The following is a 27743-nucleotide window of genomic DNA, read 5'->3' as shown; positions in this document are numbered from 1 at the left end:
AGTGCAATCCCCAGAATCCAGGTGAGAAGAAAGTTCTTGACCGTTCTGTCTTTCTGTCTCTGTCTCTCTGTGTCTGTGTGTCTGTCTCTCTGTGTCTGTCTCTGTGTCTCTGTCTCTGTCTGTCTCTCTCTCTGTCTCTGTCTCTGTCTCTCTCTCTCTCTCTCTCTCTCTCTCTCTCTCTCTCTCTCACACACACACACACACACACACACACACACACACACACACACACCCTGAGTCCCAAAACTCTGCTCTGCGGCCCCCCGTTCATGATGTCATGGAAACTTCTTTGTGGCTCAGCTTCTAAACACCGCAGCCTGCTCTGGGCTGTTTTGTTGGGGCAAAACCCCGGAAGTTGTTATGCTAGGGATTGGAACCAACAGGCAATGAAGGAGGTGGCTGGACTGACCCTCCCCACAGGAAACCCACAGGGTTAGAAATACCAAGGAGCCAGATGGGAAGCTGTCCCTCACACTGCCTGTCTGGGTCTGAGGAGAGGAACCGCTGAAGGGAGGCCACAGGTGGGCAGAACTCAGCCAAGCTAGGAAAACTCTCAACCCATGCTTTGGAAAACACAGGTGCCTGCTGACTGAAGGAACACATCTTTATTGGTTGAGCACAAGGGGAAGGCACCGTTGATATAGCACTCTGAGAAACCTCCATCTCAAGACCTTTTGTTCCGGGGCCAGTTCCCTCCAAGACGGCTGTACTGGGCATCATCGCGATCTCGAAGAGGCTGAGATGAGAAGCAGGACACTCGATCACATCTGAACTCTTCTCCAGAGATCCAGGGATAAGCCGACCCTTCCTCCTCCTCGACCCTCAGGACTCCCCACACATGTCACAACCCCTATAGTCAGGTCTCTTGGTCAAGTCTCTTAGTCTTCACTCCTTTCTCCCATTTTTGCCACCTCCCTCAGGGCTTACCTGATACAGCTGCTCGTTCTTCAACAGGACTTGAGTGTCAACAGCTAGAAGCAAGGATAGAAAGTTACTGGGAGCTGGGAAGGTGAGACTCGGAGACCTATGAACGCTGCAGGGGTGGGTAGGCTCTGAAGTCAGTCACACCCTCTCTTACCCTCAGAAGTCTGCATGGGCATCACAGACATACAAGTTCTCTCAACACCCTGTAGTACATTATGAGTGCCTAACACATTGTCAGAGAAACTTCCAGATGATGTCAGCCCTACCACCATCCCCATCTTTCAGCACACAGGCGCAAGCACACACACACACACACACACACACACACACACACACACGTTGGGGGAGGGGGAAAAGAGGAAGAGAGAGAGAGAGAGAGAGAGAGAGAGAGGGAAAGAGGAAGAGAGAGGGAGAGGAAGTCCTACTAACTGACCCCCAGAAAGTCTTCCGGTCTCATGGCCTGCAAAGCAGTAGACCCCCAAAGCCAGGAGCAGAGTGGCGATGAGATCAGTGATGATGACACCAGCCAGGGTGGCTGAGTCCAGCTCCACACAGTTCTGGCACACTGTTGGGGAGAAGAGGAAGAGAGTATTCAAGGTCACGGAACCATCTCTGATCCTAGACAGATCCTAGGCTCTCTGGTTCCAAGACGCACACATCAGTGAGACTGTAAAGACCTTGCTATTGCCATCTCTGCCCTTATCCTAAGGAATTGCTGAAGGCACGTCACCTTCGTGGGGCTTTAACTGAAAAGTGGGTTAAGCTCCTCTCCTGGCCAGCAGTAACAAGCCAGGCCCTGCTGTTCTGCCTTACTCAGTTAAACTCTCCCCGATTCTGAAGCACTCCCGGACACATCTGGTTCCTACCACCATGAGTGCCCTTTGTAAATTGGTTTGCCACCATCTGCTTTTAGCCAGAATGTTCCCACACCCACAGGGCCCGTGTACACATCCCAGTGGGCCCAGGAACACATACTTCGGTAATATACTTGAACAGTCGACACCTCCTTCGCCAGCTCCTCTGTCCCATTACACATATACATCCCTCGTGGGTCCAGGATGCCTTTGCCCAAGATGAGTGATTTATTTTTGGTCAACCATCTTTCCACTGATCCATCTAGATGCCTGATGCTGGTGTTGCAATTCACAAACACTTTGTCCTCATATTCAACCACTTCTATCTTGAAGGGGCTCCCTGAGAGGAAAGACGCCATAGTCAGAGGCAGCTTTCTCATTGTTCTGCTGAAGGACATACTTACGGACCATTTGTGTGGTAAGGGATACGATACCTAGTGAAAGGGGCAGGAGCAACTAGAGAGAGTCTTCAGGAAGTTCTCCAGGAACTACAGGTTCATGGAGGGCATGGGGGGTGTAGTCCAAGCAGAAAACAGATTGTCCAAATTAGCTTTACCTGTCAGCCTAGAATCACCTGAAGAAGAGTCTCTAATTGAGGGATCACCTACATTACATAGGCCCTCCGGACTATTAAAAGAGTTTGTTTTAATTGCCTTAATTAATGCAGGAGGAGCCCAGACCACTGTGGGCGGCACCATTCCCTGGCAGGTGGGTCTGGGCTGTTTAAGAAAGCTAGCAGTATAGGCATGAACCAGCACAGGCGCCAGGAAGCGTCCTTCCACGGTTGCTACTTTGTACTCCTGATTGAGTTTCTGACCTGACTTCTCTGAATGATAGACTGACCTGAAATTGTAACCAAATAAATCCTTTCCTCCGCTAAGTGGCTTCCAATCAAAGTCTTTTATTACAACAACAGAATTCAAACTAGGACACAGATCCTGAGGGATTTGGGGGCAAAAGCAAAAACCATGAAGCTGTATTGATCTGAGAACCTTCCTGAAATTAAGTTTAGACCACCAGTTAGACTGCTGGGGTCCCCAAGAGACCTGAGAAGGCAGAGGATATTCTTAGCCTGGAGATTGTGCTTCTTATCCTAAAGGCTTCTAATTCCTCTTCCTAGCCAATAACTTTCTCACTGTAACTCCTCGTCCTCTTCTCTGTTGTCTCTGTCCCAGTGTCTGCCAGGGTAATGAGACACTTACTATGAAAGAGTGACCCCTGTGGCAGAGAGGAGCTGTAATGAATTACCAGCCTAGTGATCCCATGTAAGAAGATTCGCTAGGAACATAACCCAATGGCAGAGACATATGAAATGCCCTAGATTTGATCTCCAACACTGCATATATATAATATATAATAATATATAATGTATATATAGTTACTGGCACAGTGACTCGCATGTGGAATCTCATCCCTTGGAAGGCTGAGACATGAGAAGGCCTGAGATAGCAAGGCCAACGTAGGCTACATAATGAGTTCCAAGACAGCCTGGGCTACAGCATGAGTGAGATTCCCATCTCAAAAGGGAGGGAAAAAGTAATTTGGTAGTTCTGTCAGAGGCAGCTGGACACAGATGCTATCACCAGCAACAGCCTGAGGAGTTTCTTTAATCTTTGAGGAAACTTAACTCAAGTAAAACCCAGATCTTCTTGAACAGAAAACTTTAAGATGAGCTGGGTTGATCTTAATATAATTTATTTATATTCTATTAATAGAAGGGTATTTTAATATAGATTTTTAAGCATGAGTGTTAAGAGAGGCACTCCAGAATGGCTTCCCAAGGAGTGAGTGATGCGTCACTTCTCTACAACAGCTATATACACCATTTTGGAGGGTTTAGAGGTTCTTATTCCCAGAGTTGCTAAGAAACCTAAATGAATTAGTTCACGGAGTGGTTGGTATGGGCGTCAAACAGGGTTACAATTGACCGAACAAATGTTTAGAGTTAGGGATGACAGAGGCAGGAGATCTTCATGGTAAACAAAGCAAGTAGTCTTATTTGTGAGGGTCTTAGGAAATGTTCTAGAGAGGAACGAGGCCCTGCCCAAGGTCGAGTTCACTCAGGTGTTAGGCCTGGTGTGTTACTATTGTAATGTAAAATACCCATGGGGGCGGGGAGGGGGGGAGAGTAGCATGAGAGCCACTTTCACAGCCAATGTGAATTGTGCTGAAATTCTCAAAGCTTACCTAGTGAGAGCCTTCAACTAGTTTCTGGGGTGAGTGGCTCCTGTGCTCCTGTAATTTTTACTGTCTTTTCCATGCTTGCTTAAGGAGAAAGGACCACCAATATGCATCAACTCTATGCCTGAGGCTCCATATACGTCAAGTCTCGTGGGACAGGTGGGAGTTGGGGTGAGCTAGAAATAACCACACTGAGCCTTCCCAGAAAGCCTGAGAACATCCTCACAGCCCAGAGGGCACTGCCACATCTACAGTCAGCCTCACCTGGAGCCTGTGTGTCACTGCACTTCATTACTTAGTCACCCATTTGAACACAAGAGCATCCTCCAGAAAACGCCAAAATGGCTGTTCCTGCCTCTGAAGCAGGAATATATATGAGTATGCTAGAGAAGACAGGTGTATATCATTCTTTTCCTCTTAAAGTCCCGTCTTCTTTGGAGTTACTTCCTATAGAAATCTCTGGTGGCCAGGACAGCTCTTAGGGTAACCATTTGACCCAGTTTTCCTGGGACTGCTGAGTTCTGAGATGTGAGCTTTGCAGGGTTGTTTTGGAGTTTGTTTGTCTTCGGGGTTTTTTTGTTTGTTTGTTTTGTTTTTGCACTCCTAGAGACCTGCCCCTGCACTATCTACCCAGCCCACTTTTCTGTTTTAAAAGCAGACAGAGAAAGAGTTGGCACTTCCGGACTTAAATATAACATATCCTCCCGCTGTCCTTCCCATTCAGCTAAAGCTAACATTTCTCTTAAAGATTACTCCTAAATTCTGAGCTGTGGCTCCAGGTGGTCACATGACCAAGAATCCTACTCTAAGAGGCCATTTGCCTTAAACAGGGCAATGGGTATAACTTCTTCCTTTACTAGTTTTAGGCCTAGGGACATGCAATGTGGAACCATTTCTTACAGATGTCTGGTCCAAAGAGTTTGGAAACACCATTAAAACCAATGTGAGCCTTGGCTGGCGTAGGTCAAAGCCAAATGCGTGTTTCCTATCCCCTAGCCTCAACCTTCTATCGTCCCCAGCCTGGTAAACTGAGATGCACTTTCCAGTGGACTTCTCTCAGTAATAATGCCCTTCTCGGGTCCATCCTCCACACGGCTGAAGATGTCTCACTTACCTTGGGGGAGAACAGTAGCCAGTAGCAGACTAACCAGAATTCCATAGTGCTCCATCTTCCACAGGGACTCATCCACGGAGTAGAGGCAAGTCACCGGACGACCAGCCTGGGTGAGCGAGCACTCCCCTCGTCAACAGACTCATGGGTATTCAGAGAAAGGAAGAGTGGGGGAGGGGCTAGAAGAACTCTGCCTCTCTACCTTCTGCCTTTGATGATATAAGGCTGTCAAGGCAAGAGTGGGCTAGGGGTAGAGTAAGGCACGAACAGGCACAGGTTGCTCTTTCTGGAGCAGAGAGTTTGGGATGAGGCAGGGCAGAGAATATGAGGGAAGTTGATTCCGAATCTAGCTGTAAGGAAATTTAGAATAGCCTTTCCTGGGTCACTGGAAACAAAGTAAATGTTGGGCTTCCTACTGACAACACAACTACTTTTACCCATGAACAAGAAAGTGTGCCACCTCTTCAGATCCACTGAGAGAAGCTATGAGCCCATTACACAAGCCACATTAGCAGTTCCTCTCGTTTCTGTCGAGTCTCAGAACCCTTCACAGGACTCTCTGGGACACCACATCAAGCTGCTTCTAGCCAGTGGGAAGATGGATTTGAGTATCCCTCAGCCAGACATCTGAATCCTAGGTCCAGCACATGGTACCCATGGCACCACACACAGTATCTCAGAGTTTGTCTCCCTCAACATCACTTTAAGGACTTGGGAGAAGTGTTTGCATGATCCCTGCCACATCAAGCCCTCTCAGTATGAGTCTTCTTAATAATATTGAATTGAGCCTCCCCAGGAGACAATAGACATTTTCTATCATGGGCTGTGGGAATCTAACTTTCCATACTGTTGTAGTCAGAAGGTCATCGGTCTGTGGACAAAATTATCCTTTGTGCCTGATGTCACATAGAAATTCTGTGAATTTCTTTTCTGTGTTGACTGGCTAAAGAAGACAATAGCCTGAGACTCTGGAACTAGCGCACAGCCATGCACCAAGAAATAAGATACTTATCCCATTGGGATGTTTTCTTCTAGGTAGGTACTGTTTAGATGTTCTCAAAAGAACAATGACAAAAGTCTCTTTTTTTTTTTTTTTTGGTTCTTTTTTTCAGAGCTGGGGACCGAACCCAGGGCCTTGCGCTTCCTAGGTAAGCACTCTAACCACTGAGCTAAATCCCCAGCCCCGACAAAAGTCTCTTAAGGAAGGTCTACTCTAAGATGCTTTTCCATTCAGAACTCCAGCCCCATATGCCTAAAAGTCCTGCCTAAATCTATGAGCTCTGGGATCAAGTCTCAAACAAGTCCAGTTCTAGCAAGAACTACAGGCAGGGACACTTGTCACTGTCAAGTCTCAGAGGAGTCTTCAACCCATTAATTAAGCATAGAGGTTCTAGGGATAAAGGGGTTTCCAAGTGGGAATCTAGAACCCTCACTCTCACTCCCTGCCACCTGCTTTCCTGCAAGCCTTAACAACAGGAAGAGAAAACAAGAGATATGCCAGGGCATCAGCACCCCTGCTGGGGCCCCTGCTCCCCACACTCTGCAGTAGAGGCTGGGGACACCTGGTGTTCCCTCTACTCAGAGACCCAGCTCAACGGATGCTGGGCGGAGCCAGGCAGCTGCTGCACAGGCTGGGTGGCTGGGCGGCTGGGTGGCTGGGTGGCTGGGTGGCTGGGCGGCTGGGTGGCTGGGTGGCTGGGTGGCTGGGTGGCTGGGTGGCCGGCTACTAAGGAACTCTCGACACTTCTACTGGAGAAGCAAAGAAACTAACATGGAGCAGGGGAAAGGTTTGGCTGGCCTCTTCCTGGTGATCTCTCTTCTTCAAGGTAAGAGTTTACTCATGTGTCTGACCGCATTGGGAAGGCTCATGAGAAGAAGGCCTGAGCAGGGAGGCAGGGTTATTGGAATCCTCATGAACCTTGAGCCATCTTCACCTGTCATCTTAGAAGTCAAAAAAGCAGAGGCAAAAAATGAAGCCTCCACCTGTTCTGTGCTGGAAAGAAGCACAGGGTCCAGAGGGCTAAATTGGCTGGGGAGAGGATTTCGCTGTCGCCATCTTAGACTCGAAAGTAGCTGAAAAGAGCAAGTGCAGCCGGAGTGACAGCTCAGGCAGTTAGACATTTGCTGCAAGAATTCGGTCCCTAGAAGCCACTGCAAATGAGAGTGTGGGCCACATTTTTTAATCACGTCAGCAGTAGGAAGGCAGAGGCTGATGATGGATTCCTGGGCTTCCTTGTAGGCCAGTCATCCTCTAGAAATCACCACATTCTGGTCATTTAGACACACACACACACACACACACACACACACACACACACATAACACACACACACACACACACACACACACACACACAGCCCAGCCCAGTCCAGATAAGGAAATTGGGAGAAAAGGGTGTATACGGTGGACCCGAGGACTATTTGTCCACAAAGCTGCTTAGCTGCTCAACAAGCCTGGTGAGATCCAGATATCTGAGACTCCAGAGTAAAAAGATAAACAAAGGCCTCCTCTGTTCTCAGGAGTTCAGAGTCTGGCGAGGTCAGTTTCCACCCTAGGCAACTCCAGCTTCAGGAGATCTTACGCCTCTGGCCTCCACAAGAAGCTGAATTCTCATGCACACATGGTCTTGTTCCGATGTCTATGCACAGATACACACAACTAAAAATAAGGTAAATCTTAAGAAAGAAGGAAGGAAAGAAAGAAAGAAAGAAAGAAGGAAGGAAGGAAGGAAGGAAGGAAAGAAAAGAAAGAAAGAAAGAAAGAAAGAAAGAAAGAAAGAAAGAAAGAAAGAAAGAGAGGGGTTGGGGATTTAGCTCAGTGGTAGAGCGCTTGCCTAGGAAGCGCAAGGCCCTGGGTTCGGTCCCCAGCTCTGAAAAAAAGAAAGAAAAAAAAAGAAAGAAAGAAAGGGAGGAAGGAAGGGAAGGAGGGAGGAAGGGAGGGAGGAAGGGAGGGAGGGAGGGAGGGAGGGAGGAAGAGGGGAGAAGGAAGCAAAGAAGGAAGGAAGCCCCACCCAGAAAGGTAGACCAAAGATCAAACACAGTCGTGTTCGATTAAACACAGTGTAATTCAATTTGGTAATTCGGGCTACATCCAGGAAAGAAGCACAGATACAGCCATGGCCGCCGATTAGCATCTCTCTCGATCTTGACCTCATATGATCACACAAATGCCCTGGCCCACCAGAACAACTCTGTGCCCAGCTGATCTTTTCTTTTTCTTCTGTTTTTACAGGCACCATGGCCCAGCAAAAAGAAGGTAAGAGAAATGGTTTCTCTCTATTCTCAAATTCTGAAGAACTCCACAGAAGTATGGCTTCCTACAGTGGTCTCAGGGGAGGAAGAGCTGGCTCAGAAGTCAGGAGAACTTCCCACTCTTCCAGAGGACCTACGTTCAGTTTCTAGCATCTACATGGGATGGCTCACGACTGCCTGCTACTCCAGTTCTAGAATATCCAACACCCTCTCTGTCCTCTGTGAGCACCTGTACATCTCTCTCTCTCTCTCTCTCTCTCTCTCTCTCTCTCTCTCTCTCTCTCTCTTACACACACACACACACACACACACACACACACACACATTCACTCATTCATCCTTTTTTTTTAAGCAATAGTCTCGTGATTTAGAAAGGGAACAATTTTGAAAAGATGACGTGGTAAGAGGTGAAGAACTGACATTTCCACTATCAACCAAAGCAATGTCCTACTAGGACCCATTCTGGGCAGCTTTCCTGGACCTCAGCAGTGAATTGTCTGGTTCTTGCAGTAGAAGCGAGTCATGACTCAAAATATGTGAGCCAGCATCATTAGCATCACCCAGGAGCGTGTTAATAACAGGTCTCAGCCCCCAGAACCACTAAATAAGACCTGAAATTCTAGCGTGATCCACATGTGATTTGTATGCACATTAACAGCTGGAGATGCTCTTTAATCCCAGCACTGAGAGGCAATGGCAGGAGGATCTCTGTGAGTTCAAGGCCAGACAGGTCTACAAAGTGAGTTCCAGGACAACCAGGGCCACACAGAGAAACCCTGTCTCAAAGAAAGAAAGAAAGAAAGAAAGAAAGAAAGAAAGAAAGAAAGAAAGAAAGAAAGAAAGAAAGAAAGAAAAAAGAACAGAAAGAAAGAAAGGAAGGAAGGAAGGAAGGAAGGAAGGAGAACAGAAAGAAAGAAAAACAGAAAGAAAGAAGGAAACAAAGGTGTTCTAATGATCTCTTCCTGTCAATTACGAAGACCTGTAACAGAATCACAATTTTTCCCTTTTCAGAAAAGCATTTGGTAAAAGTGGATGACAGCCAAGGAGATGGCTCTGTACTTCTGACTTGTGACTTGAATGAGAAGACTATCACATGGCTTAAAGATGGGCACAGAATAAGTCCTCCAAATGCAACTAAAAGCACGTGGAATCTGGGCAACGGTGCCAAAGACCCTCGAGGCATGTATCAGTGCCGAGGAGCAAAGAAGAAGTCGCAGCTCCTGCAAGTGTACTACAGACGTATGTGACCCCTTCGCTATGTCTGCTGGGAAGCCAGCAGTACTTACTGTTCCGGGGACTTACCATCCAGGACAGGCGGGAATTGATGCTGAGCAGTGATCTGTGGGAATAGTGGCTAGACTGTGTTTTATATCAACCAGTCTACAGCTCCTTAAAGAATCATATCCCTGTACAACCTGCTTAACCTTTGGGTGGACCTCATGGATTAGAGCATAAGTCAGTTAGGAGGAGGGGACCCGGAATTGATGTGAAACATAGAGGAGGGAAGGTCTGTAGAAAGTGGAGAGCAGGTATTCCTTCCCCACCTAGCTCCTGACTGTAGACCTGTTTAGACTTCCAGGGACTTTCCAAAGATGAAAACTGGAAGGAGGCATTAGTGCTGGTGGGCAGGAGGACAAGAGCATGCAAGAATGCTTCCATCCTGAAAGAGGTCTGCCTCTGCCCCTTGCCTTGTTCCCCACAGTGTGTGAGAACTGCATTGAGCTAAATATGGGCACTGTGTCCGGCTTTATCTTCGCTGAAATCATCAGCATTTTCTTCCTTGCTGTTGGTGTATACTTCATTGCTGGACAGGATGGAGTTCGCCAGTCAAGAGGTAAAAGAAGCTACATGTGGTGGTACTTGCTTGTAACCCTAGGCACTCGGGAGGCAGAAGCAGGAGGGCCCTAAGTTCAAGGCCTGCCAAGGCAACAGAGCCATACCCTGTCTTAAAATAAAATTTGTAAAAGGCTAGGGCCTGGAAATATACTTCAGTTAGTAAAGTGCTTACCTGGTTTGCAGGATGCCTAAGGTTCAACGCATCAGATGTGGTGGCATATACCTACCATCCCAACCTTCAGAAAGTCAAGGTTATCTTCAGCTACATACAGAGTTTGAGGCCAGCCAGGTCTACATAAGAGCCTGTCTGAAATGGCAGAGGTGGGAGCTGGAGATGTAGCTCTGTTAGAAGAACACCTAATTAGCTCGATCAAGCTCTGGATTCAGACCCTAGCACTGAATAAAACTTGGCATGGTGTCATAACCCTGGAATCCCAGGATTTGAGGGGCAAAGACTGGAAGATCCAAAGCTCAAGGTCGTACAAGACTATGTAGTGAGTGCAAAGTCACTAGGCTACAGGAGATCCTGTCTCAATAAACAAACAAGCAAGCAAGCAAACAAGCTGGGGATATAGCTCAGTGTTACATGTTATGTGTGAAGCCTTGAGATCATGTCCGTGTGCTGGAAGATACAAGAAGTAAAAGAATGTCCTGGGGCTGGGGATTTAGCTCAGTGGTAGAGCGCTTACCTAGGAAGCGCAAGGCCCTGGGTTCGATCCCCAGCTCCGAAAAAAAGAACCCAAAAAAAAAAAAAAAAAAGAATGTCCTTCTCTGAGAGATAGGACCAACTAAACCCTTGCCTCCCTTCTTGTCAAAATAGAGCCAGTGGGGAGACTGAGTCAGTGCATATTGTGAATTAAAATAATCGATGACCTTATGTCTCTGTGGGATAGGAAGTAATGATAAGAAAGGTGTCTCCGATTATCCCTGAATATTTGCCTGGCCTAAAATTTGGCCTTTCTTTTTCTTTTCCTTTTTCTTTTTCTTCTTCTTTTCCTTTTTCTTTTTCTTTTCTGTTGCTGTTGTTATTGTTTTCTGAGACAGGATTCCATACTGTAGCCCTGGGTAGAACTCATTGTGTAGGTCAAGCTGATTCAAATCTGTGGTGTTCTTCCCAAGGACTGAGATTAGAGACACGAGTTACCATGCTCTTCCTCCATGTCTATCAGTCTGTCTGGCTGTCTGGCTATCTGCCTGCCTGTCTGTCTGTCTATCTATCTATCTATCTATCTATCTATCTATCTATCTATCTATCTATCTGTTTTAATGCTATGCTGAAGACAGGCATAATGGCACACACCTTTAATTCCAACACTCCAGAGGCAGAGGCAGGGGGATTTCTGTGAGTTTAAGGCCAGTGTTATCCAAATATCAAGTTTCAGGCCAGATAAGGATTATGTCATGAAACCCTGTCTCAAAAAGACAAACTTCTTTATTGAAGCCAATCTACAACCCTAGCACTCAGGCTCACATCTACAATCCTAGCACTTGGGAAGCTGAGAGAGGAGGATCACTTTAAGTTTCAGGTTAGACTGATCTACATAGAGAGCTCCAGGTCAGCCAGGGCTACATTGTGAGATCCTGTCCCCCCCAAAAAAAAAGAAAAGAAAAGAAAGAAAGAAAGAAAGAAAGAAAGAAAGAAGGAAGGAAGGAAAGAAGAAAGGAAAACATTCTTTAAAAAGAGAGAGAGTTTTATGTAGCTGAAGATGACCTCAAGCTTCCAGTTCACAAGTATATGTTATAAAACCCGGTATATGCAGTGTCGGGCCTCGAACTCATGACCTCACACATGATAACACTCAACCAAGTGATCTACACCCCCAGTCCTTCCAGAAGTCTACATATAGAAAAGTGAACCACAATAATATAGCTAAAAAAAAGTGAACAAAGTAAATGTACTCATGCATCTGACAGTTTAAGAGACAGCACATTACCAACACCATAGACGTCCCACTGATGGTCACTTCCAGCCACCACCTGTCCCTAAGCATAAGCACTATCCTGACCACAGAGCTGTTTTGCTTCGTTCTAGTTTTTGTAGAAAATTGACTTGCGCCATATATATTCTTGTGTGTAGTTTCTTTTGACTTTTGGAAGTGGTCCGTATTCTTCTGCTACCTTTTCTACTTAGAATTATTATGTGAATAATTCAATTTATTATCATTCTGTCTTTGAATATATATTTTCTCTATTTTTTTCTGCAGCTTCAGACAAGCAGACTCTGTTGCAAAATGAACAGGTCTACCAGGTAAAGAAGCAGGGATGAGAAAAACATTGCTTTGGTCGGTTGGGGTGGATCTCTGGGCCTGGAGGCAAGTTATTTGGAGAGCTACTGCAGGGATGAGATGCTAATTATGGCACGCCACACAACGCAATGGTCGCTGTGTGGGATAGCATGGGAGAGAAATAAAGAGAAAGGCTAAGAGACAGGGATGAGGATCTCATGGGGGTAAAAGCTCAAGAACGCACTGACTGAGAGAACCACCCAAAGAAACTCCATGTGGTCTTCCTCTCCTCATTCGTTTTTGGCTCCTAGAGCTGTGAAACAGTCATCCTAAGGTTTTTTTCATAAAAATATTCAATTACTATGCTTCATATTAATTAATGATGGATAGAGCAATAAGTTGATGCTGCTGCTGTCCTCTTCAGCCCCTCAAGGACCGGGAATATGAACAGTACAGCCGTCTCCAAGGAAACCAAGTGAGAAAGAAGTGAACTCAGCAGGAATTCAGAGTAAGTGGGTTCCTCATCACTGATCAGGGCAGTGCCTCTGCAGGGTCTGCATGCTTCCTAGTTGCTGCTCAATCTCTTTCCAATAAGGATGGGAAAGGGCGGGAGTTGACTGTGGAGTCTTTTTTAAAGATGCTGGTACCAGGACTGACTGCCTAGACTTAAGAATGAATGGGTGCTGTGTGCTGCATGTATCTGTAAGTCCTCTGAAAGCAGGACCTCAAGTCACGGATGCTGAAAATTATTCTTAGCCTCACTAAGTTCTCTCAAACATCCACAGATTTCCTTTGTGATGAAGGACTGTCTTGCCTATTACATCATCAACCTTGGCTATGATCTACCTGATGGCACTGGTACCCACCCTCACTCAGTGTGATAAGTAATAAACCATCCCTATTTGACTGAGATCAGTGTTTGAGTGGTTTGTTCTGCGATTCCCAGACACCCCCCCCCCAAATATTGTCCTTAAAAAAATTGCATTGAGCTGGAGAAATGGCTCAGCAGTTAAGAGCACCCCCATGGTGGTTTAGAATAGTATATAAATCCAGTCCCAGGAATCTAATTCCTCTTCTGACCTCGTAAGGCACCAGGCATACATGTGATACACATGTGTGCTGGCAAACATCAAGCCCATAAAATAAAAACTGTAAGAATAAAACTTGTATGTTATATAACTGATGTATGATATTTACCCATTTTAAGTGATTTCACCTGTTTTCAGTAGTTTTTAGTAAATTCACCCCATCGTAATTCAAGTTGAAGATATCCTTACCATTTTAATGACCCTTGTGCTGACTCTCAACCCCAAGTAGGCACAAATCTGTGTCTTCAAGTTTCCTTTTCCTTTATTCTGTAGAAAATTGTATAATTTGAAGCCGCTGTGTCTTTTAGCAAGTTTCCTGGGCTCATCTATGTCGTGAGGCTATCTTTATAAATCTTTAGCTTGTTTTTCACCTCTTTTTTTTTATTTTATTTATTTATTATATATATGAGTACACTGTAGCTGTCTTCAGACACACCAGAAGAGGGCATCAGATCTCATTACAGATGGTTGTGAGCCACCATGTGGTTGCTGGGATTTGAACTCAGGACCTCGGGAAGAGCAGTCGGTGCCCTTAACCACTGAGCCATCTCTCCAGCCCCCGTTTTTTTTTTTTTTTTTTTTTTTTTTTTTGGAACTGGGGACCGAACCCAGGGCCTTGTGCTTGCTAGGCAAGCGCTCTACCACTGAGCTAAATCCCCAACCGTTTTTCACCTCTTAGAGCAGGGTCTTGTTATCTAGCTAGCCTTGAACTCCTAGTATACATGTATTTTGTTGCTTGTTGCTGAGAAGCCATTTTGTGGGCCATCCACTGCTTGTCCATTTCCCAGTCAAGGACATCTGGATGCTTTCATTACTTGCCTCAGTGAGCATTCTTTTGCAATGTTCTGTTTGGGTTTTGGTTTGGTTTTTTTTTTCAAGACTCAGTTTCTCTGTGTAGCCCTAGCTATCCTGGAACTCTCTTTGTAAACCAGGCTGGCCCTGAACTCACAGAGATTCATCTGCCTCTGTCTCCCAAGTGCTAGACTTAAAGGCTTGTGCCACCACAGCCAAGCCTGCAAGGCTCTTTGTGCAACTATAATTTCATTTCTCTGGAGTAAAGGCCTAGGAATGAAGAATTGCCAGATCATAGGACAAATTCACGTTTAGCTCTTAAAGAAACTGCCAAATTCTTTTCTAAACTTACAGCATCGTTTTTACATCCCTACCAACAAGACAGCTTTTTGTTTTTATGAATCTTTAATCTTCAACAGTATTTGCTGCTACTTCAATATAGCCACATCAATATTTATTTTGTACTATTTTTATTTTGTGTATATGACGTTTGGGCTGTAGGTCTCTTTGCACGACACACATGCAGAGCCGAGGGTGGCCAGAAGAGGGCATTGTATTCCTAAGACTGGAGTTAGTGTTGGGAGCTGCTAGGCGCACGTTGGAATTTGAACCCTGCCTCCTTTGGGAAAGCAGTCAGCGCTCTTAACCGCTGAGCCGTCCCTTCAGCTCGAAGCAGTCGCTTTTTACATGACATACAATATTAATCTTTGCCCCAACTTCACTTCCTTAATGGTGACTTTTGAAATGCAAAAGTCTTTTTGATGAATTCCATTTTATAGGTTTTGTTGCATTTGGGGGACCATGTCTGAGACAACATTGTCTTCTGTCTTGGTTTGTTTGTTTGTTTGTTTGTTTGTTTTTATTTTTTGTTGTTGTTAGGACTTTGTTTTAGCTTTAACAATAAATGTCACTTTGAACATGTGTAAAGTATTAGGAATAAATTAGGAATAAAAGGCATAGTTGGAAAATATCTAAACCTGTAATTTAATTAAACTAAATCTCACTTCATAGCAGTTACACAGATATACACTACCAAGTACAGCAAAACAGGTGCCTGTTACTCCTATGCGTCTATGTTGTCAATCTCTTGCTGCACCAATATAATTTTTAAAGAGGGTATCTCAGGATAGGGTAGGTTTTTGGTTGGTTGGTTGGTTGGTTTAAAGTAACCCTAGGTTAGCCCCAACTCACTGGATAGCAGAGGATGACCTTGGATGCCCAATTCTCCTGCCTCTACATCCCAAGTGCTAGAATTATAACATGCCCTATCATGTCCCACTCTAGTTTTAATTTTCATTTTCCTTATTAAAACTAAGAAACAAGGCTGGAGAAATGGCTCAAAAGAACACTGGTTGCTCTTCCAGGGGACCCAGATTCAATTCCCAGCACCCACATGGCAGCTCACAACTGTCTGTAACTCCATATCCAGGGGATCTGACACCCTCACGCAGACATACAGGCAAAACATCGATTAACGCTCATAAAATTTTTAAAAATTAAAAACTAAGAATCAACCAGATTTGTAGGATGTATACTGCTACCGTTGTATAAATAAACCTAAGTCCAACTCAAAATAGCACACTGCCTGGCACCTAATACCTGCTCAAAACTTCTTATACATTGTCATTGTTGGTATTGTTAATAGCTTCTAAGCCGAGAAGAGTGAAAGGGCTCCAAAAAAACCATAGGACCGGTGGGAGCGTAAAATAGCAGAAAGCCACAGTCCGTGTGCAGAGCCAGAGACCACAATATTGTATCGGCCCTCAAGAGATGGATTTCCAAGGTCCAGCCTCATATTCCACAAAACTCCAAAACAAACTGAGCCATCGCCAGCCCTGCCCCGCCCTGCCCCGCCCCGCCCCGCCCCGCCCCGCCCCGCCCCGCCCCGCCCCGCCCCCGCCCTGTTGCCTAGCCCAATCCCAAAGCCACTTCCGGCCCGCCCCCTGCTAGCTGCCAGCAAGCGTGCGCGTGCGCCTCATCCGTGTTTTGCCTGTCATTAGTGGAAGAGGACCGACAACGCCCTACTTCCGGCGCGAGGTAGAGATCCAACAGGCTCGGCGCTCAGCGATGATGTCAGCTCCGGTTGCCTTGTTGAGTCGGAAGTGAGAACCTTTTGGTCGCTGTAGCTCTGAGGTGTCGTTCCTGCCCTTTCAGGCTCTGGTAAGAGGGAGGGTATCTTGACGGGAGGAGAGTCTTAAGACTGTGGGCCCGGGTTTTCTCCAAAACAATTGCCAGTCCAGACCTCTGCATGCTTGCTGTTCTCCAGTGCTTGCCTGACCTAGGTCCCTCTTGGACTTCGACCCTGTCTAATCTGGAAACCCTTACCGTGCTGCAGCATCCGGTGGCTCTGCACATTTCCCTCTTCTTTGCCAAGTCCCTGCTAGAAAAGGCCCGAGTGTGGACTGTGGCTGTCTTTTGACTTTTATCTAGGATCTGGCGCAGGGTGGGTGGGTCTCCCTCCTGCCTACGAATTTCTTACTGAACCCAAAGAATAAATGTGAAGAGTGAACGACAGTGCCAGATGCCAAAGAGACAAAATGAAGCTCGAGTCATACAATAGAGCGCATGTAGCAAGATGTTGACGTTTAAGGCGAGTGATGGGTTCGCAGCTGTAGCTCTTCTGGATTCTGCTCGAGTTTTTCTTGGGTCGAGAAGTCATTTTTCACCACAACTCAGAAGTTTGGTCTTTTTGATCCATTTTTATCTCCTAGAGTAAGAATTGGTTTAGTCTCAATGTCATTGACTTTTTTTGATCTCAGAGAGAAGACAATGTGAGATAAAATGGGACCCAAGACGGAATGCCAGGTTTTGTTGGAGGCGGTTTTGTTTATTTTGTTGTGTTCTGTTTTGTTTCCGGGCATGTATGTGTTTCACCTGATGAGATCCTAGCTTGCAGATAAAGGTATTGCAAGGATTTATATTACGACATGCAATGTAGCACTGAAGGTATTTCCACGTACATATGTTGCTTTGGGAATATTTTTAAATTCCAAAATAGAGACTTTATGGGGTACGATTTAATACAGCTTAATTTGGGCTTGGGGTAGGGAGTTGCTGGGGTTAGAACCCAAGCCTTCCTACATACTAAGTACTCTAGCACAGGACTCCACCCCACCTTACCCATAGAGCTTGGCTTTAGCCATCTGTTTTTCAGTGTTATCTATAGTTCTACTTTAAAACTGGACCATGTCTGGGGTTGGGATTTAGTGGTAGAGCGCTTGCCTAGGAAGCGCAAGGCCCTGGGTTCGATCCCCAGCTCCGAAAAAAAGAACCAAAAAAAAAAAAAAAAAAAAAAACTGGACCATGTCTATGATCTTAAATATCTGTAAGCTCACAGGAACCAATAGTGGCCTTAAAAGATTAGCAGCACTCTATTTAAGTAAAACTTTGAATCAAGAGAGAATGAGAGAATTTGATGGGTCCACTGGTAGACACTTCTTAGATATGTAGACTTTTGCAGCAGGGATATAGAAATAAATTACTAACCAAAGACGAATCAAATCCAAAGGCTTTGGGGAGCTGGTATTTGTGCCACCCCAAAGGCTAACAAGAGAGTGGGTGTGGTATGGGTGTGGCAACTGAAAACAAGGGATTTGTTTTTATTATCATTACTGTTTCTCTTTGAAAAGAATTCTTTAGTTTTACCTATATGTACATATGTGTTTCTGTGTGTGCATGCTGTATGTGTGCAGATGCCCACAAAAGTAAAGGGTATAGGATCCCCAAGAACTGTAGTTACAGAAAGCTGTAAGCTGACTAACGTGAGTGCTAGAAACTAAATTCTCTGGTCCTTTAAAAGAGCAGCAAGTGCTCCTAACCACTGAGCCATTTCTCTCCCTCTCCCTCTCCCTCTCCCTCTCCCTCTCCCTCTCCCTCTCCCTCTCCCTCTCCCTCCTCTCCTCCATCTCCACCTCCTTCTCTCTCCTCTTCCCCTCCCTCCCTCCCTCCCACCCCCTACCTCTTTCCTTCCCTCAATTACTCCCTCCGTCTCTTTCTTGCTTTCTTATTAAAGAATTTATTTATGGATGTGTATCTGTAAGAGTGTGTGGATGCCCACAGAGAGCAGAGGGAGTTGTCAGGTTCCTCAGAGTTGGAATTGCAGGCATTTGCGAGCTGCCCTGTTTTAGGTACTGGGGTGCAAACTCTGGTCCTCTGATAGAGCAGTAAACTCTCCAAAAGAGCCATTTCTTCAACCCCTTACTTACTTCTGAGTCAGAGTCTCACTGTGTAGCCCAGGCCGGCCTTGACATCAAGATCCTCCTGTTCCCACTTCCCAAATGCAAGGATTGCAGTACGCACCACTCAACTCAAGGTGGGAAATTTAAAACAGGTAAAGTGAGTATTAAGCCAAACCAGATATCAAGGGTCCATTTTACCAGACCTCTCTTTTCTCTCTAGGTACTTTTATTTTCATGTGTAAGCTCAATGACTAAGTCTAACCTGGGATCTCCACCGAGGTTCTCAACAGGTGACCGATCAACCCTCCTTTTTTCTTGTAAGTTGTCACACGATTTAGCCTTGCTTCTAAAGAAGGAAATTCTCTGTACTGATTTTAAGTAAATGTAAGAAAGATGATTTCAGTGGGGTAGGCAAAACCTTGTTTTGTTTGTAACAGTCTTTCTAGTCTTCTTTCTGTTGTTGTTATAAAGCAAAAGCAACTCAAAGGAGGAAAAGGGTTATTTGTGCATTTGCAGGTCACAGCCCATCACTGAGGCGAGTCAGGGCAAGAATTCAAGCAAGACCTTGAAGCACAAACTGGAGGGATGCTGTGGGCTGGCTGGTGCTTAGCTTTCTTTCTTTCTTTATGTTTTGTAAGACTGACTTACTTATTTTATGTAGATGAGTGCATTGTCACTGCCTTCAGACATACCAGAAGAGGTTGCCAGCCACCTTGTGGTTGCTGGGAATTGAACTCAGGACCTCTGGAAGAGCAATGAGTGCTCTTAACCACTGAGCCATCTCCAGCCCCAGTAGCTAGCTTCCTTATACATCCCAGGACCACCTACCCAGGAAACAGTGTCGCTCATGGGGACTGAGCCCTCCTGCATCAATTATCAGTCAAGACAATTCCGCCAAAGAAGTATCTGATCTGGGCAATCTCAAGGCTTTCCCCTCTGATGACTCTAGACTCTGTTAAGTTGACAGTTAAAGCTGACAGTTAAAGCAGCATTTGAGGTGACAACAGGCTCATTTTCATTCTCCGTTCTACACATGCATAGGTCCTGAAGAGCCAGTATCTGGCCTGAGCGCCTGACCTGCTGCCGCATCTCCAGATGTAATAAGTCTGTACCTTGAAGTAGATTTTGAGTAATGATGTGGTTACAAGCAGCTCAGGAGTAATCACTTGGAAGAGTAAGACTCTCCGTGAACATTTGCTCAAACGTTGTGGTTTGGAGGATAGATTCAGACACAGAAGAAAGAATAATCAGATATGAATTTGTCCTCAAGGGTCCTAAAGGCTAGCAAAGTTGATCTGCCAGGAGTGCATTGTAGAAGTTTTAAAATTCCATTATAAGCAGGGGAAAGATGTAATTGAAAGTTAGCTTGTGTTAGAGAAAAGACTGAAGGAGCTGAAGGGGTTTGTAACCCCAAAAGAACAACAATATCAACCAGCTAGAGCTCCCAGGGACTAAACCACTAACGAAAGAGTACACAGGGACTTATGGCTCCAGCCGCCTATGTAGCAGAGGATGACCTTGTCAGGCTCAATGGGAGAAGAGACCCTTAGTCCTGTCAAGACTTGATGCCCCAGTGTAGGGAAATGTCAGGGCGGGGAGGTGGGAGGGAGTTGGGGGGGGTGAGGAAGCACCCTCATAGAAGCAGGGGGGAGAGGGATGGATTAGTGGTTTTCTGGAGGGGAAACCAGGAAAGGGGATAATATCTAAAATTTAAATTAAAAAAATCCAATAAAAGAAAAAAAGTTAGGTTGGGGATTTAACCCTGGGTTCAGTCTTCAGCTCCAGAAAAAAAAGAAAAGAAAAAAAAGTTAGCTTCTTTGTATAATGGAAGAGGATAGAATTAAGAAGGAAACGATGCCATTAGTGACACTAAACTCTTGATAGTTTTGAGAATCTGTGTCCTATGTTCTGTGTTCCTGGCTCTCAGCTTTCTTTTTATATATATGATGCAGATCATTGTCTCCTATCTAATGATCTGGATCATTCATTTATATTTTTAAAAATATAAAATAATTCGAGCCAGGCGTTGCGATACTTGCCTATAATCTTAGCACTTGGAGACTGAGATGAAGGATCACTGGACATCCAGCCTGGGCTACACAGGGAGACTCGACTTAGTGGGTGGATAAGAGCTACTGACACACAAACAGAACCTGAGTTCACATCCTCAACACCCACATAAAGCGCTAGATGTGTCCACATGTATACCTGTAACCCTAGCACTATGGGGAGTAGAGACAGGAGGATTGGTAGTGCTAGCTGGCTGTCATCTTTGCCCCAGGTTTAGTAAGACCCTGTCTCAAGGGAATAAGGAGAGTGACAGAGGGAGATCCCCAGCATCCTCCATCGGCCTCCATACTTGCATACATGTATGCCACACACGCACAGATACTTTACACTGGCTCGTGTAGTTTCGTTGCCACACACTTATATCCCTCTACGCACATGTACATGTATACAGACTTCACAGTGGCTCATGTCATTATGGAATTTGCCTGCATATATGTGTGCCTCAAACTTTTATTGTTGACTCTTATAACTGAAAAGTCTAAAATATTCTGTTTTCCTGTGCGGTTGGCTTCATTTGGGGGTAGGAATCTTGTAGGTGGTGTAAAGGTGGCGACTCTAGGCTTGTGTTTTGCTGACCTAGCAACTAAAGAAGCAAGAGTTCCCTTCTCTACAGATTCAGCACAAAGACATTGTTTACAGTTCCCATAAGCCTTGTAGAGTTTTGGCCCACTCTTGGATCCGTCACTTTGTCCTCTCTGCTCCTTCCGGGAGCTTGCGGATGAGATCTGAACATATGTCTTAGGTGGAATTGATACTCAGAGGGAAAACTTAAGTGTATTGTATTGAGGGAAAAGGTGGTGATATTCTGAAGCCAAAATAACAAAAATTTACTATACTTCCTGCTGTCTTCTAGATTGCAGGATACCTGGGGTAGAGGGACAGTGGTAGCTTGCCAACAGATAGTTCAGGATGGCATCGCATGAATCAAGGGAGAACTCAACTTATTCTCTGATTGCATAGATGAAAGTCCTCTCAAGAACTGTTAATTCTAACATAAAATATAATTTTTATTAAATGCAATTATATACGTTATAGAAAGAAAGAAAGAAGTAAAGCAGCATCTAGCAGATGGTTTCCCTGGAGTAGGAAAGCCCTGCACCATCCTGAGAGGAGCCTGGCCTGGCTGGCTGTCACTAGCTAATTAGCTTTTAGCTCTTATGCAGGAAAAATAGCAGAGGCCATGAAGCAAATGATGGAAATAGCTCAGAAGTGCCAAGAAGTGATACAAACTCTCTTCCTCCAGTGATTAAGGCTAACTTTTCCAACTTGTATTAGCTTTTGTAAGTGTGATTCTATGAAGAATGAACTGAAGGTTCACAAATTCAGGCCAGCCTTGGGAAGACCATGCAATGGTAATGCACTCCTATAACTCTAGGGCTCCAGAGGCAGAGGCAGGATCATCGTATGTTTGAGGCAAGCCATCGAGTTCCAGGGAAGCTTCAGCTTTATAGTGAGGCCCTGTCTTAACATACAGACCAATTAATGAATTAACTAGATGTAGATCAAATGTTCTTTCTCCTTTAGTCCTATCCCCTCATCTTTGAGGTGGTTTATCTATTTTATGTTAGACAGTCTACCTCACAATTGAATTTGCTTCTTGAATATAAAATAAAAAATAAGCAGTAAAAATTACTATAAGGTCAAACAAAGACTAGTAAGACATGATACATGCCGGTAACCCTTACGCTCCGAAGGCTGAGACAGGAGGAGCATGAATTCAAGGCCAACCTAAGCTATGTGATGAAATCCTGTCCCTTTAACTGTATTAACTATTTAAGTTTATTTAAGTTTATGTGTATGGTGTTTTGCCTGCATCTATGCCTATGGAGGCCAGAAGAGAGCATCTGACGCCGGGGACTGGAGTTAGAGACAGCAGGGAGCTGCTGCAGTGTGGATGCTGGGAGCTGAACCTAACTAAGGCTTCTAGAAGAATAGCCGATGCAGAAAGTCGCTGACTCATCTCTCCAGTCCCACATCTGTAGTTTGAAACCTATAAGTAGAATTAGGTTATTTAATATGGATGAAAGACCCGCAAACCTAACAGCTAATCTGACTCTGACCTTGATTCAGTATTCCAAACCTGAATGTCAAGTCAGGCATGATTGTCATCCTAGCGCCTAGGTGGAGGCAGAAGGATTAGGAGTTCAAGGTCCTCCTCATCTACATAATATGACAAGTGCCACCTTGTTCTCCCCATGTGAATGAAAATTAGTCTGCTAGCTTAAAATCTTATGGGAAATCCATAATTTTTGTCCTGTCACAGTGCTACATTTAATGGGAAATAGAAGTAGTTCTTTTGTTTACCCTGTTTTCTTCAAGGTATAGGAAATGGAGACCTGGCAGCCCATCAGTGCAGTCACTCTCTGTTAAGCCTTTTGAGTTTTAGCTGTGTCCAGTTGGTAAGCTGGTAACTACCTTGCCAAATATGTCTTGAGTTTGGGAACAGGAATTGGCATGTCTTACTCCAAAGCATAATATTCAAGAGGTGGGAAAAGACACAGTGGTGGGGATATTACAGTGATTGTGTCATCTGTCATCTGCCTTTCTGAGTCTAATTCCTGTCCTTTGCATAGCTGCTCCCCCTAGGGCTGGATGGAGGACACCTTAAAGTGAAATGACAGACCAGGAGAATAACAACAACATCTCAAGTAACCCCTTTGCTGCTCTTTTTGGCTCCCTGGCTGATGCCAAGCAGTTTGCAGCAATCCACAAAGAGCAGCTGAAACAGCAGTCTGGTAAGTAGAGGAGCCAATAGCAGCAGATGCCCCGTCCTAGAACCAGGTCTGCCCAGATCTTCCTGAGGAAGGATTCTTTAGGAAATAAACCACAATTAGAACTTAAGTTTGGGGCCGAAGTTGTTTTGCTTTTACCATCCGTCCATCCATCTGTCTGTCTGTCTGTCTCTGTTGGTGAGAGCAAAAGTTGGTTTGATGTTAGTTGTCGTGTCTCATTTTGTTTGGGACCTTCCCCTCTCCTGTCTTCTCAACTCACATAAAAAGAGACTGTCTAACAGGTGGGTCCACAGGACACCTAGCCAGTTGTGATCCCAAAGCTGTCGAGTTGTTTAGTCAAGGCGGGGGAAAGGTCTGTTAGTAGCTTTTTAACATAGGAAACCAAGGTGGTGTGGTAAATAGGCTGCATACAGTTGTAGAAACCAGATATAAGCCAGAAATGTTTTCTGACCAAAGAAGAGTTGTTAATTCCAGCACTTTAAAAGACCTCTCAGGTGAAGTGTAACTTTGGTTCTCCTCAGTGTCCCCCTTTGTAGCTTACTGCGGTGAGAACAGACTGCTGAGGGTTGAATCCTTTGCTTTAAATGAAGAAAAACAAAACTCAGAATAATCTCTCACTAGCCAGAAAAATGGCTTTCCTCGTATGGAACTGAATTTAAGATCAAGTACAGCTTCTTTCTGTTGATGTATTAATTCTAGTATTCACGTTTCTAAAGCACATTGTCCCTGGGAGAGTCATAATCTCTTTTTCTAAGATTTATTTTACTATATATACATACATACTCTATGTTCATGTACCCCTGAATGCCAGAAATGGACACCAGATCCCATTAGAGGTGGTTATGAGCCACCATGCGGTTGCTGGGAATTGAACCTGGTCCTCTAGAAGAGCAGCCAGTGCTCCTAACCACTGCGCCATCTCTCCAGCCTGAGTTATAATCTTTAAAAATAGAAATGACCACCCTTTTCCCAAAAATAGTGTTTTTTATTTTAATAAAAGAAGAAATAGTTTACGTTTTCCCTTACATTTATCTACAAAGTATAGAGTTCAGGGGCGTGGCTCAGCTTTGGCCTTGCTTCATGATTGGGGTTGAATAAACAGAAGAAAAGCAAGATGGATGGAGGAAGGAAGACTATAGATAAAGCGAAAGAAACTAAGTGCACGGCTTTTTAACTGGCTGTAAGCAGGCTTGAGACCGGAGCTGAGAGCATTGTGAGCAGTAGGCATTGAGAATAAGGCAGGCACATGCTCTTCTGTTACTATTTGGTACCTGGTCACCTTATTTTGTCTACACTGAGTTCCTCTTGCCACCAAGTCCAAGCTGTCTGTCAACAGCAATTAGTTTTCTGCCAGAATCTTTGGCCTCTTATGCTGAGCTCAGGTCTGCTGAGCTCGCACATGGAAGCGTCTCTTACTTCTGAGAGTCTGTCCAGGTTTTCAGAAAAGCATTTTGTCAAGGAAGAAAAGCAACTGTAGACCCGTGTAGTTCCTAGTGACTAGCATTATGCTTCTAAGGGCATTCCTGCGAGTGCCCTCCTCAGAGGCAAACTGAAGTGTTCTTAAAACACTAAAGGAATTCAGTTGATAAGGAAAATAGGGAGGGGGGACTAGAAGACAAGATGTAATAAGTAATTTAAATATCAAGTGATGAAAACTCCAGTCTCTCACTAATGTACAGAGACCCATTAAGGCTACAGTTAGGGGCTGGTGAGATGGCTCAGTGGCTAAAGGCCCCTGCTCCCAGGCCTGAGGTCCTGAGTTCAGTCCCTGGGACTCACATGATGGAAGGAAAGAAAAGACTACAAGCTGTCCTCTGACCTTGTCTGTGCTCGGTAGCAAGCATGCAGCCACACATACACACTAAATAAATGTAATAAAAAATTAAATTTTTTGTTTGTTTGTTTAAAATGTCATTCTCATCTTTTTTTTGACCACAAGCATATTTTAATAGCCCCAGTTTACATGTATAATTATAGCATCAAAAGCAATACAATCTCTTTAAAAATTACTCAATGTTCACTTTACCTTCAAATAATTGTAAGTAACAGGGTGGAACAGCCTGTTTCCATGTGTGCTAGAGGTGCCAGTCAAGATCAGGACACAGAAAACATTGCTCTACCCTACATACGTGTCATTCATACATGCACAACAGTCATACATGATTGTCTTTAAGTGGAGGTTTGCCTATGCTAGCATCAACAGTAGGTACCAGCCCCTGGAACTTAAAAAACAAAACCTCTTCATATACACAGGATAATGGAGTGACCACCTAGTGACACTCCAGTTCTTGGGGCGTGGGATCGGGCAGTTTCCTCAAATTGGGGCACTTCACAGTAACTAGCACTTAGTCCCAGGCACCACCTAGTGCAGCATCAAACAGAAGATGCTCAAAGCATGCTGGCAGCCTACTCAGATTGTATGGTACACTTAGTGAGTGGACCCATGCGTGAGACTGATTTCAGGATCCAGTTAAGGTATATGAACCATGAACTTGACTTGAAGTAGTTCTCGTAACTGTACTTCCCTAAAGAAAGGTTGTAAGTGCCTGGTGGGTGTCAAATTGTTGGTATAACGTTAAGAGTGGCCAAAAAACGACCTGGCACCCAGGGCTTCCAAAATGTAATGTTAAAAGGCCTCCCCTGGAAGGGTTTCAGTCATCGGAAACATTCACCCGCAGTGGTCGAACTCTCCTCCCTAAAGTCTGAAGTGCGAGGAGCTTCCGTGCTCAGGAATCGTGTGAATGGTTAGCTCTCCTCAAAAGAAGCAGTGAGTGCTACAGAGGTACCATAATTTAACAAGTTAACTTCGAAGCCCCAAGACAAAAGAACAAGATTATTGTCAACTATATTAATAGAACTGTCTAGAGTTTACAATTCCAGCTCACTTCTACCTGCTTTTGGATTCCTTACCGATCTCATCGTTTGTATCTTAAGGACATTCATGTGTCCAGGTTCCCTTTGGCCCAGTGGCCTATTGCCACATCAGTGACAGAATCAGGACCCATCTCAGGTTCATGAGGAAGAGATAGCTGAGCACAGCCAGCAAAGCAAAACTGGCCTGTAACTGGGCCACAGTGAGAGGTGAGCCAGTTCAGCCTCTGGTGCATCAGCAGCACGGTTCCATTCACTATCCTGTACACCTCAGTCCTCTCTGCCACACCCCACCAGGTGGAGAGCACCTTTACTATACTGTGGATGTTTTCAGGAGCTGGCAATGTCCCCAACTTCACTTGGGAAACAGCTTTTTCTAGCCCTTCACACAAAGATTTTACTGCAGGTTCACCTAAAATAATAAGGTTCTCTGAAAAGACTTCCAGAATCCCACCAACCTCGGTGCTGACAACCTGTACACCACAGCTGGTGGCTTCCAGGATTACCATGCAGAAGGCTTCAGACAGGGAGGTGTTAAAAAAATATTCCTTGAACTAAGACATTTCTGATAGCTTTGTATTCCAAAGCTCCCAAAAGATGCACCTGTCATATAGTTGGCATCTGTCCTATACTCCTTCCAAGACTATACTCTTTGGTCCCTCTCCTCCAAGTTAACTTGAGATATTTCTGACAGAATTCAGGTATCATGCCACTGAGCAGATCCATCTCTGTTCTGTAAACAAGTGTGCTGATGACAGCAGGTTATTACACTGCCGTGCCTCCTGAGTGCTTCTGGGGTGAAGTCAGGATCTATAGCACTAGGAATGACAGACACCCTCAGGATTTAGTGCTGCTCTTAGAACAGTGTTTTCCTTACTAGTATAAGAGACACAAAGACGTACAGTTAGAAGCTTGGTTTGTAAGCATAGAGCTGACATCAGCAAATCCGAAGAGGAAATGGTCCATGAAGACTGTTTTGAGTCTTGGCATGGAAGAGAGCATCATGGTCCTGACAGAAAATGAACTGTGAGAATAGGCAATTGTAATTCTTTCCCGAACAAATGTGCGTCTGAGCAGCAGTAGACTGTGAAGGACAGTTGCAACTGTAGATGGTTGTACATGACTGAGAGGCAAGTAATAAACTTGAAGGCCGTTGGTGAGGTGACGGAGTCCTTTCGATATCCATAAGTGTGGGTGACAGTTTGACCTTGGGCCCTCTCTCACTGAGAGAGCTTTTCACACCTCCCATGTTTGGGTAGAAAAAAAATCAGACACCATGCATAAATTATGTGTGCTGGTCCTATTGATGGAAAGACTTTGAGGGCTAACTTAGGAAGGCATCACCGCGGGACACTGGCCATGCCCATCTCCTCTAGAGGCCACGCTGAGTTGATTCAGGAATCAGTTCTCAGTGTAAGCCAGTTAAAAAATATGTCTTCTGTCACTTGGAGTTCATATTGCAGTCAGCTTTCTCCTTAGTGAAGGGGAGCAATGCTTAAATCTTCTTTTGTGGTTAGGTAGGCCTTTCCTCCTTGAGCACCCTCTTTTCAGTGTAGAGTCCTCTAGTCTCTATAATTAGATTAAATTTTATTAAAAGAGACATTTTCTCATTCTCACAGCTAGGTGTAGA

General features: G+C 44.9%; 3 protein-coding genes and 1 pseudogene across 9 annotated transcripts in view; 2 read left to right on the top strand and 2 right to left on the bottom strand.

Moving 5' to 3' along the window:
• Positions 1-583: 583 nt before the first annotated feature.
• Cd3d (CD3 delta subunit of T-cell receptor complex) lies at positions 584-5262 on the bottom strand. 2 transcript variants are annotated; one of them, NM_013169.1, is made up of 5 exons: positions 5074-5189; positions 1900-2118; positions 1358-1489; positions 928-971; positions 584-736 (listed from the first exon to the last, which is right to left on the bottom strand). In NM_013169.1, exons 1-5 carry the CDS (start codon positions 5126-5128, stop codon positions 665-667), a joined length of 522 nt encoding a protein of 173 aa, NP_037301.1. In that variant the 5' UTR covers positions 5129-5189; the 3' UTR covers positions 584-664. The 2 variants fall into 2 exon arrangements, with proteins under 2 accessions (NP_037301.1, XP_087416735.1); XM_087560609.1 differs by lacking the exon at positions 1900-2118 and having other exon boundaries at positions 587-736; positions 5074-5262.
• A 1406-nt stretch (positions 5263-6668) lies between these two features.
• On the top strand, positions 6669-13294 carry Cd3g (CD3 gamma subunit of T-cell receptor complex). Of its 2 annotated transcripts, none has more exon segments than NM_001077646.3 (7): positions 6669-6896; positions 8302-8325; positions 9333-9560; positions 10024-10155; positions 12362-12405; positions 12807-12890; positions 13168-13294. In NM_001077646.3, coding segments are annotated over 6 exon segments (549 nt in total). In that variant the 5' UTR covers positions 6669-6841; the 3' UTR covers positions 12873-12890; positions 13168-13294.
• A 3042-nt stretch (positions 13295-16336) lies between these two features.
• Ube4a (ubiquitination factor E4A) overlaps positions 16337-27743 on the top strand; it is a 41840-nt gene continuing 30433 nt past the window's right edge. For 2 of the 5 annotated variants that reach the window (XM_087561887.1, XM_087561886.1), the window contains exons 1-4: positions 17022-17164; positions 18494-18574; positions 18661-18757; positions 23084-23245. In XM_087561887.1, the coding sequence (XP_087418013.1) occupies positions 23125-23245 (121 nt within the window). In that variant the 5' untranslated portion in view covers positions 17022-17164; positions 18494-18574; positions 18661-18757; positions 23084-23124. 5 annotated transcript variants of the gene reach the window in all.
• Positions 26153-27569, bottom strand: LOC148004101 (phosphatidylinositol N-acetylglucosaminyltransferase subunit A pseudogene; annotated as a pseudogene).

This window comes from Rattus norvegicus, chromosome 8 (assembly GCF_021556685.1).
Source record: "Rattus norvegicus strain SHRSP/BbbUtx chromosome 8, alternate assembly SHRSP_T2T, whole genome shotgun sequence".
NCBI classification, from domain to species: domain Eukaryota; kingdom Metazoa; phylum Chordata; class Mammalia; order Rodentia; family Muridae; genus Rattus; species Rattus norvegicus.
This window is presented reverse-complemented; position numbering and strand designations above follow the sequence as displayed.

Coding starts and splice junctions, on each gene's coding strand:
- Cd3d (NM_013169.1), bottom strand. CDS start 5,128: ATGGAGCACTATGGAATTCTGGTTAGTCTGCTACTGGCTACTGTTCTC. Junction 1,490..1,899: donor TGTTCAAGTATATTACCGAA/GTATGTGTTCCT, acceptor TCTCCCCAACAG/TGTGCCAGAACTGTGTGGAG. Junction 972..1,357: donor GACCGGAAGACTTTCTGGGG/GTCAGTTAGTAG, acceptor CCTTGCTTCTAG/CTGTTGACACTCAAGTCCTG.